Source organism: Antennarius striatus, chromosome 3 (genome assembly GCF_040054535.1).
Source record: "Antennarius striatus isolate MH-2024 chromosome 3, ASM4005453v1, whole genome shotgun sequence".
NCBI lineage: Eukaryota > Metazoa > Chordata > Actinopteri > Lophiiformes > Antennariidae > Antennarius > Antennarius striatus.
The window spans coordinates 26,897,727-26,908,721 of NC_090778.1; the positions used below are offsets into that span (position 1 = coordinate 26,897,727).

Sequence of the window (10,995 nt, forward strand, 5' to 3'; positions counted from 1 at the left end):
CAGCTAATAATGACAACACACTGGCATGTTTAAAACGACCATTGCAACTTGTTAAACGACTAAAAGCAACGGATGAAAAAAAAACCTCATGCAACATAATATTCTGTTCAACTAATACTAGCATTTACTACTACTAACAGGATGGCCTGTTGAAAATAACTAATGCTAACATGACAGCCTATTGAATATAACTAATCTGAACATGGCAGCTTTCTGAAAATGACTATTGCTAACATCAGCTATTGCTAATATGATTGATTGATGAAAACTAGTATTTTCTGCACTATAAGGCGCACTGGATTATAAGGCGCACCTTTAATGAATTGTTTATTTTATAATTTATCTTATATATATATAATATTTTATTATGCATATATATATAATTTATTATGTATATATATAATAATTTATTATGTATATATATACGTGTGTATGTGTATATACACACACACACACACACACACACACACACACACACACACACACACACACATATATATACAGTATATAAGGTGCACCGGATTATAAGGCGCCCTGTAGGTTAATGAGAAAATCCTAGGCTTTTAGGTGCGCCTTATAGAGGGGAAAATACTGTAGTCCTAACAAGTTAGCCTGCTCAAAACAACTAAAGCTAACATAAGTGCCTACTTAGGATGAAAGCCAATAGAAAATAACTCATGTAAACATGACAGCTTATTGAAACTGACAAATGCTAAATACTATTGGTAGTATGACGGCCCATGAAAAACTAGTGCTAACATGTAGCCTGTTTAAAACAACTAATTCTGGTATGGCAGCCTGTTCAAAGCAACTAATGCTTACACTAACTAACACTAACATGATAACATGATGCTACGTCAGCTGGTGGATGGAATCATAGATGATGGCGACATATTTGGGGAAAATACTGAGACGGCTAAACACTATGATGAATACTCTATTACGATCCTATTTCTGAGAAGTCGAGTGATTTTTCACATGTTTATATATCTCTGATGTAAAGTATGTTACACATGTGTTACCATGTGTTTCTATGGTAACACATGTGTCCATGTTGACTAAAGGAATGGAATGTGGAGAGGAAAGAGAAAGGAATATCTAGTGGATATATCTAGTTGGAGTTGAAGAGGTTACAGCTCAGTTTTAGCTTACAGTTCATTTAAACAAAAATTGTTAAATCTAATTAAATCAATCCAATGAACAAATTATAATAATTGAATCCAAATTGCATAGTTGCTGTCAGAAAACTCACAAAAAAATTACAAGATGAAAATAATGTGTGAAGTGACCAGTGTCTCAACACTGTGAATATTAGCTGATTGTTGTTAGCAGTTTGCTAAACCACCTGGAAGTCCTTTGAACCCAGTTGGACTTCCACATGGTTCTGGTTGGGATGTTACACAAAATAGAAAGCAACAGAGTCTATGAGCATTTGGTTCGAATGGAAGACAGCTCAAAATGCTAATTGTGTCAAGCTAACATCAGCGTTATCATTTAAATAAAAACACAGATAATAAATAAATCAATAAATAGATTAAAAATACATCATGTAACTTTACACTGTAAAGAAAACTGTCCACAACGCAACATGTCGGCATGAGAGCATGTCACCAAATTAAAAGAAAAGGAAAACCATCTATTTTTTTTTAATTCCAGTCAATGAAAAAGCTCTATATCCTGCCAGATAACCTGCTAGCTAACTGTGCAGACGGGACTGATCTGATCCCAGAAAATCCAGAGTAGGTCTTCATCATCTCTGGAGACAGTACGATATAAACCTGATGTGAGGAGGCAGACAGACAGGAACATGACCTGTCTCACCCTCCTGGGCAGACAGACAACATTTCTATACATGGTATTGCAGTAGTGTGCTGATCGTTTGCTATATAATCATAATGTGCTCATAATTAATAGTATCATTAGTAAGGTTCACAGTAACAGAGAATCAGACTAGAGACCAGTAGGACCAGTTGAGTAGAGACACAAACACACACTCGCTTCAGCTCAGCCCTCAATGGACGACTGGGGGCTCTCTCCGTGGGCGGGGCTACCTTTAGTGGGACGACTGGGGGGGAAATGATGAAAAACAAACACGCAGAAAGAGAAAACAGAAGAAGAGTAAATTACCAGGAAGAGGTTCTAGGGTCAAAGGTCACTTCCATCATCAGCTGATTGGATTGGACCCGTCCTTTTGTTCCACACAGGGTTTGAAATGAAAGCATTGATCATGTGTTCAACCAATCAGAGTAAACACAAAAACCACAAGACCTCATTCTCTCATTGGCTGACAGTCCTGAAGGTATCCAGCTCTTAGCCAATAAGATTTGCCTGTTTTAGCCACCAGTAACCATTAGACAGACGATTAGGTCAGACAGGTAAAGATAGACAGATAGACGTACAAGATAAACAAACGAGTAGAGAAATAGGAGGGTCAGATAGAGAGGTTAGGCAGACAGGTAGAAAGAAAGAGAGACAGATGAGGCAGACAAATAGAAACGCAGACAGGTAGATAGAGAGACAGGTGGACAGAAAAACATGCAGGTAAACAGGCAAGTAGCTAGTATACAAGCAAAGATAAATGGACAGTTGGAGAAGCAGGTTGACAGACAGTCAGGGAGAGAGCGACAGACAGAGAGTAGTAAGTAGACAGACAGACATGTCTCAGTTGGGCGGAGCTTTTAATCTCACAGATTGAAAACTCCATAGGATTTGATGCGGCTTGGGCGGAGTCACATGATGACGAAGATGAAGTTTGGTGAGAGAGTGTGACATCACACACACAGCAGACATACCATTGGTGGACTCCTCACTGGTCACTGACCGAGATTCTGCAAGGATAACCATATATGGTCAAGATGAGGGGCGGGGCACTGCTCTGAAACACCTGAGACCTTCCTGTTTAGCCTTATAAGGTACTGTTAGAACAGGATCACACAAACAGAGCAGGGAGGCACACAGATAGAGAGAGAGACAGGAAGAGAGATGGACAAACAAACAAGTAGAAAGATATTCAAACAGACAGATGTGTAAACAAACAAACAGAAAGACAGAATGATAGGCAGATAGACAGGCAGACAGACAGGCAGACAGACAGGCAGACATGGTTCCAGGTGGTTGTATGTGGTGACACTTTCATCTCCGTACAAACACTGCAGAGTAACTGGGTCAGTGAAGAGGAATCGTTAGCCTAGCGAGCTCCATTCAGCGGCTAACACTTCCCATTTACCTCCAGTCTTTGAGCTGAGCCAGGCTAAACACGTCCTGGACAATCTAAAAATTTGGGACCTATCTTATTAAGTGAACTGAAAGTCTTGTAGGAGTGATGAAGAGTGAGGATGAAGAGGAGAGGGAGGAAGGAAGAAAGACGGGGCTTTCTTCTCCATGTCTGTGCAAGTTGTTTGTGGATCGCTGCTTTTCGTTCTACTGCACCAGTGAAGAAGAACGTTAGGAGACGCTAGAAAACGCTTCACCATCTGCGTCCAAAATCACATTCAATAAACACTTTATAAAAACATGTTTCTGGGTGAACCTACTGAATTAATTACTCAAAAATACAGATTTCCCACTGGACCTGAATGCAGCACCACAGTATGACACAGGGCTGATGGGAAACGCTGTCTTCGGCACTGCTTTTGCTACTTTGAATAATTTTTTGTTGTGTGTTTAATCAGACAACAATTTTTGGTGCGATATATTATGCTAATATTAGCTTTCTCAAAACCAGTGGTTATCTGTATGCGAGAACTAGCCTGTTAGCTAAAAATTAGACTGTTAGCTTCTGCAGACAGAAGCTCGATTTAATTAGCAGAAGATACTCTACTGTCAGACGACTAGCAATGTGTGTGTGTGTGTGTTTGTGTGCAGATACCTGGGGACTCCAGGTGGGGGTGCCCTGTTGGGTCGGGAGGGGATGGAGGGTGGTCCAGGGTCGGGTGACACGGCAGGGCGTGATGGAGGGCCAGGAGCGGCGCGGCCGCCGGGACGTGGAGGTCCTGGTGGGGCCCGACGTTGAGGGGTGGGGCTAGACATGGGAGACCTACAGATACCATGTGACTCAGCGGTGATAACACACACGCACACACACCTACAAACACACGCACACACACACTGCATCCATGCAACACCTGAGCCGTTACCTGCGTCCTGAAGGCATCCCAGTCACCTGCAGCCATGAGTCGTCGACTGGCGGAGGCATCGCCGTGGTGATAGTGGAGGTGCTGATGTCACCGATGATGCTGAGGCCTTGACGCAGGGCGTGGTACATCTTCAGCATTTCATCACGGTGTTGAGCCTGGATGAGAGACAGGCAGACAGGTAGCGAGAGGGAGACAAGTAGAGAGACAGTTCAAGGGTATTCATGGAAACAGACAGGTAGCGTGAGACAGGTGTCTGTTTCACCTGTTCCTGGGACTCCTCCATCAGGGTGTTTTGGTCTCCACAGGAGTAGAGTTGGGCCAGCAGGTCAGAGTGGATGAACTCCTTCGTCTGAGGAGGACACGGGAGGTCACATGACTTACGTCACTTCCTGTGTGTGTGTGTGTGTGTGTGTGGTGTGTCGTACATTGTTGACCATCAGGTGCATTATGGTCTTGGGGATCAGGTCTCTGACGGTGCGGTGGATGATGGACAGATAAGAGTCCACCAGGTTCCTGACGATCTCCACCTGTCTCTCCAGCTGAGGGTCCAGACTGTGGATGTGTCCGTCCCCACTCGCCTCCTCCACCTCCACCTGAGCAAACATGGCCGCCATTAACTCCGCCCACTGCCATGGATGGACAAGCTAATAGAAACACGTGCCGATAAGAAGACATGGACTCACCTTCTCCTTGTCCTGCATGAGAAGGGAGAACAAACGTTAGAATGTCGTATTAACAGGAAACAGTCATAAAGTAATGATGCAGTGATGCAGCTGTACCACGGAGCGTTCAGGGTACACTCCAGCTCGTAGGAAAGAAGCCTTCCAGCTGTCCACCTCCTCCTGAGACTCGCTAGCCAGCTCCAGCTGACGGTAATCTTTATAAACGTTCCTGAAATACCAACAACAGAAACAATCATACATGAGAACGTTTGAGAACAGTCAGATAACAACAGTCGGTAAAGGAAAAGAACCGTTTACAGTCTGACCTGTGTTCAGTGTTAAACAGGGCAAAGATGTGTTTGCTGGACATGAAGCTCTTCTCGATGTCTTTGAGCTTCAGGTTGTCCACGGGGAGCATGTATTTCTTCTCCTTCTCCTGCAGGGGGCGACAGATACAATTAATAAAACACAACTGAATGAAAAACCTGGCAGAACGATTTCTGAATGAAAGTGAGAGATGCTGCCTTCAAAAGTTAATTCGCACCAATAATATGAGGAAGATGTGAGACATTTTTAGATTTTTGTTAACGCTAATGCTAAACTGAATTGTGGTTCAGTTGATACAGAATAAATAGATGTAAAAGTAGTTTCATAGTTTTCGAATTGATGTGTGAATTAATCCTGCAGGTAAAACACTAATAGTGTGTGTTACCTCATCATCTTTGTACCAGGACAGGGTCTCAGCGGTCAGCACGAACCAGTACTCTTTAGCGCCGCCCTTCATGATGCTGATGTTATTGATGGTCAGCCAGCCTTTACGGATCACCTGCACACACACACAGTACGAACCGAACCTGATTGGTGGACTGCCGAGCTGCTGAAAACTGCTTTATGATGTTACATCAGCACCTCTTACATTCACACTTACACTCACTCACACTGAACCACTCACCATGATTTCGTCCTGGTTGCCACGACAACAGAGGCAGACAGAAGGATGGTGAGAGAGTGAGAAAAAACGTATGAATAGAGTCTCTCCATCCATCTTTCATTTCTTCATTCACACCTGCAGAGACTCACCTGGTTGCCTGATGCTTTCTTCTTGCTCATTTGACTGGACTTCTGCTGAGCACTGACGGACAGACACACGGAGAAAGACAGGTAGGGAAACAGGTAGACAGACAGGTAGACAGAGATAGATTTAGTGTGTTTTCCTATAGTTAACTTTTCAGGATAACAACTGACTGTCACGATTATTTCTTTCGGGCCAGTCAGCAAGATCCTGGACCAGAAAAGGATGCAAGTTTCCATGGTAACATAAAAGTTTCCAGGGTAACACCACAGCTTCAGTGAGGTACTGGTGAAGCGTCAATGAGGTAGTGGTGAAACTTATGCACAGAGACGGCTACTGAGAATTAAACTGTGCCAAAAACATTGCCACCTCCTTTTCCAGTGGTCTACGGGGTTCTATGACCTCATCGGTGTCGGGTTTCAAAATGATCAGTGGAAGCTGAAGCTACCAGCTGCTAGCTGACTGTGAACACTTTGGATGAATAAACATTTACATAACCAGACGGTGGTGCGACACCAACGCCTGATCCACAGTCACCACAGTCCAGTAAGTAACAGAACACACTCTGGAGTCCAGAGCGTGGCTAACATACTGCTAACAGACTGCTAACATAAATAACAGAAACAATATTGGTTTGAAAACATGAAACAGGAAGTATCTCGTGATTTATTTGTCCACAAGAAGATTACAACTAGAAAACAACGACGGCCGACCAATTCTTACTTGGCAAAACCGATGAAGTCTTCATGGTTGGTGTTCATGTAGGCCAATTCAATGTCAATCAGAAGCATCACCTGAAGAGACAGACAGACAGGCAGTTTAGCTGAGACAGACAGGTACTGTAGGTGAGACAGACAGGTGGTGTAGGTGAGACCTGTTCTTTGGTGCGACTTTCTCGGTCTCTGATGTGTTGAGTGACGATTCTCTCCATCTCTTCTCTGAGCATTGGATACTGAGCCAGCTGGAAAGCAGAGGTCAAAGGTCAGAGCAGCTGCTGCGGAAATAAAAATCTGCCCCAGTATTGGTGGATAAATCAGCTGTTGTAGTACTACTAGTATCAATGGTAGTACTAGTAGTCGTACCTTCTGGGTACACTGTCTGACGGTGTTGACCAGCTCGCTGATCACCATGTCGACACATTTCTGACACGGTTCTTTGATCTGAGCGATGAGTCGCTTCACGATTGTCTCGAAAGCCATGTCGGGCGTGAACAGACCCGTCCTGCAGAGGGCAAAGGTGCGGCGGTTACACTCAGGTACTGCAAAACACACACACACACACACCTGAAGACACCCGTCCACACCTGAAGATGCACACACACTCACCTGATTCCATGGATGTTCTTGATGGCGTAGCTGATCTCTTTACGAAGGGTCTTCTCTTCACTCTCCAGCTGCATACATAGACTTTGCATGAGCCGACAACACATTTGTGTGTGTGCGTGTGTGTGTGTGTGTGTATAAATGTGTGTAAGTTACCTTGACCAGTTCAAAGGGGAAGCGCTCGTGAAAGATCCGGTTGATCTTGGCTCCGCCTGACAGCTCGTAAGTTTCCACCTGATCTCCAGATCCTTCGATTCGCTTTTCAAAATCCACCGCAAACTGCTGCACCATCCTGTCACACACACACGCACACACACACCAGTGTTTTTTTAGTATGTTTTACTTAGTAATAATGCGCGCTGGAGGTACTGACTGCAGCAGGGCCTTGGTTTTGCGTCCCGGATCATCGGGCCTGAAGTTCTTGTACTCCTCCACCTCCTTCTCGATGGACAGCAGCTGGCTCTGGAGTTTGCTTCGTAACGCCGGCAACGTGTCCCGAATATGGTTGGTCAGTTGCTAGGGGTAACAGATATAGGTTACCAACGAGAACTGGGTCTCATCCTCACATAAATCTTGAAAATAAATTATTAAATCTCTACTGAAATGGGTCGGAAGTCCGGCTCACTGGTTTGGAGTGTTTACATAATAAACAGGCAACATTCAGACATTCAAACACATTAAGGTGTGTGTGTGTGTGTGTGTGTGTGTGTGTGTGTGTGTGTGTGTGTGTGTGTGTGTGTGTGTGTGTGTGTGTGTGTGTGTGTGTGTGTGTGTGTGTGTGTGTGTGTATGGGTACCTGGTTGAGGATTTTCTGGAGGTAGGCTGTGCCCATGCGGTCGGCCAGGTGTCGGTATGACGGGTGGGACAGGAAGAACTTCCTCTCGGCCTGCAGAGCCGCTGTGATGTCTTTTCTGCCATCGATGTCCTTCTGACTGCGGTTCACCACTCCGATGTAACCTGATACATTTCACACCTGTCACCGCTCACACACAGATGCCAATACTGCCTTTTGCTGCAGCACTGTTGCCATGGTTACTTGCAGGTTAATCTATATCGATCTTGTTAAAATATGGCGTTCCTCATGGGTGAATCCCAAGACCCACATCGTTCTCCTTTAAAATGCGTCACTTTGTTCTCATGTTGATTTAAACACTGATTCATCACATTAAAAAATACTACAGAACTGAATAGACAGCTGACAACCAATCAGAGAGCGAGACTCTCTATGGCTTTACTGCTCTACCTCTACGTAGCGGCAGCAGCTTGTTCTCCAGGATGTCTCTGGCGTCGGTTCCTTCGTCCATCAGATCCAGTTTGGTGATCACGCCGATGGTCCTCAAACCTGATCACATTCAGTTTATTCACAATGTAATATTCTGAACCAATGACATCATGAGCTTAGACCAACAATGAGACCACAGAAGCATCCCGTCATCGATCCTAACTATGAACTGTAGGACTTGGAGAAGACTCCTAACCTTGTGGATCAACCTCCTTGGCGATCTTCAGAGCGTCCGAGTTCGCGAGGTCAGAGTTGGCAGGCGACACAGCCAATAGGAGACAGTTTTCCTTGGTGACAAACTGCATGAGCATTTCTCTGATCTGGTGTTCGATGTCGGCCGGCTGGTCTCCCACCGGGACCTTCGTCATCCCAGGAAGGTCCACCAAGGTCAGGTTCAGCACTGACATGGACATCCAGCAACACATTCATCAGCTGGTTTTGGTGTGTGTGTTAATGTGTGTGTGTGTGGGGGGGGGGGGTTACCATTGGGGGAGTAGACTCTCAGGTTGATTGGGACTGGACTGATCCCTTTGTTCTGACCCGTCACTCGATCCGTTTCCGCTTCGATCTCCTGACGGACTTCATCAAAGTCCGTGAACTTCTTCCCTTTGCAGTGGAGGAACTCTGCATACTCTGATCAATGAATAATCAATAATAACTCACATGATCAGAGTCTCAGTGTTAGCATGTCTTATCTATATTTAACTTTAATAATCTGTGAAACCTGTTGGACAGTTGATGAGCTGCAGCACCAGGGGGCGCCGAGTGACGATGCCTGAACCACGAGGGAGGAAGTCTCTGAGAGAAGGACAAGGAGCAGTTAGGAGGAGGAGGACAAGGTGCAGATAGGAGGGGGAGGACAGGAAGGAGGTTTTATCCAGTTTGTTGTTCATGTAATAAACAGAATCTGTATATCTGTCATGTCTTAAACATTCCACCATCATTGGTCGGTGTGATGCGATGGTAGAATCTTTGAATGCCATCGTTCTGCCTCAGAAGATAAATACCACTTTTCCCACTGGTTTCCAGCACAACGGCTCTGACCCTCCTGGAGGGACAAACCTGAGATGAGGAGGACGGTTTAACTCCGTCCCCTAACTGGGATCTATGTTCTTGTCTAACTCGCACTGACAACAACCTCCACCCATAGAAACAACGGACCGCCACAGGGTTGTGTGTCCAGACCCTGTTCTTCCTACTCAGTTTGGCTGAGACCACCTAAAGTGGTCACACCCGAGTTCAGAGGACCGTCTCTTGGTATTTTATTATTGGAGATGCTCTAGGATAACGATAGAGGAAAGATGGATGATCCAATGTTTGACACGGACCAGCACCACCAGACCAGCACCAGTGAGAACACCTGACTCCCAAAGCCCCCCTTGGTTAAAGGGGCTGGTCTTTGGTTCTGTATCTGGCGGGTTCCTATTGGTTTATGTCATTGTAATATTTCAAAGAGGCGGGACATGATGCAGAGAATTCTGATGTATGGACCAGATCACGTTACACACATATTTATTAAATATGTTCCTAATTTGATTGATTAATTCATTGACACACCAAAACACAAGCAGTCGTGTAGATATCAATCAAGCAAATCAAATCACCCATCACCTCCATCCTGCAGTCAGCCAGGCGAATAGGTGGACAGACAGGTGGATGGACAGACAGACAGGTGGATTGACAAATAGACGGAGGCACTCACTTCCCCACGAAGTTCTCCAGAACCGAGCTCTTCCCCGCGCTCTGGCCGCCCACCACCGCGATCTGCGGCAGGTCGAGGTTGGAGTTCTGGCCGATGGAGGCAAAGGCATCCTGGAGCTTGTTGACCAGCGGGATGAGCTCCTCCATCCCCCGGTTCCCCATGGCTGAGGGTCGGAGAGAGAGACAGGACAGGAGGAGAGACGGGAGAAGGAGAGACAGGAGGAGAGACAGACAGTGGGAGACAAGGGAGGAGAGACAGACAGGAGGAGAGACAGACAGGAGGAGAGACGGAAGGAGGAGAGATGGAGGAGAGATGGACAGGCGACGCAGCTGAGAGCTGCAGACAGACAGGCAGACAGACAGGCAGCAGTGAGACAGATGGAGATGCGGTCCTCGGTCTGCCAATGAATCCGATCAGGTGACAGCTAATCAATCACGTTAATGTCGATGACGCTCCTCCAGCTGTGACCTTCAGCTCCTCTCCGCCTCCTCCGAGAGGAACACACACATCCGGTAAGGCCTTCACAATAAAAGCACGACAATGTTTCAAATTACATCATCACCAGAAATCATTCCTGTGACGCTGAGATATTAACATTTGACATTATAAATCAGTGACTGAAAATGTTAAATATTTAAATTCAAACTTATATATCAATATATTTCAAAATATATATATATATATATATATATATATATATATATATATATATATATAAATGGAAGAATTGCTCCTAGTATGTATTGTAAAAATGAAGCTAAGAAGTGTTGAACGGTTTATTTTTTTACGTCATTTTCCAACATTCTTGTGTGTTTTATT

General features: G+C 45.0%; 1 protein-coding gene across 1 annotated transcript; it reads right to left on the reverse strand.

Moving 5' to 3' along the window:
• Positions 1 to 522: 522 nt before the first annotated feature.
• Positions 523 to 10,560, reverse strand: LOC137592339 (dynamin-1-like). Its single transcript, XM_068310456.1, has 23 exons — positions 10,177 to 10,560; positions 9,199 to 9,272; positions 8,958 to 9,107; positions 8,671 to 8,874; positions 8,436 to 8,534; positions 7,989 to 8,149; positions 7,566 to 7,708; positions 7,349 to 7,484; positions 7,196 to 7,263; positions 6,953 to 7,091; positions 6,745 to 6,831; positions 6,594 to 6,664; positions 5,879 to 5,930; positions 5,751 to 5,762; positions 5,511 to 5,624; positions 5,125 to 5,234; positions 4,916 to 5,027; positions 4,820 to 4,831; positions 4,562 to 4,729; positions 4,399 to 4,485; positions 4,137 to 4,291; positions 3,869 to 4,036; positions 523 to 2,065 (listed from the first exon to the last, which is right to left on the reverse strand). Exons 1-23 carry the CDS (start codon positions 10,335 to 10,337, stop codon positions 2,005 to 2,007), a joined length of 2,544 nt encoding a protein of 847 aa, XP_068166557.1. The 5' UTR covers positions 10,338 to 10,560; the 3' UTR covers positions 523 to 2,004.
• Positions 10,561 to 10,995: the final 435 nt, after the last annotated feature.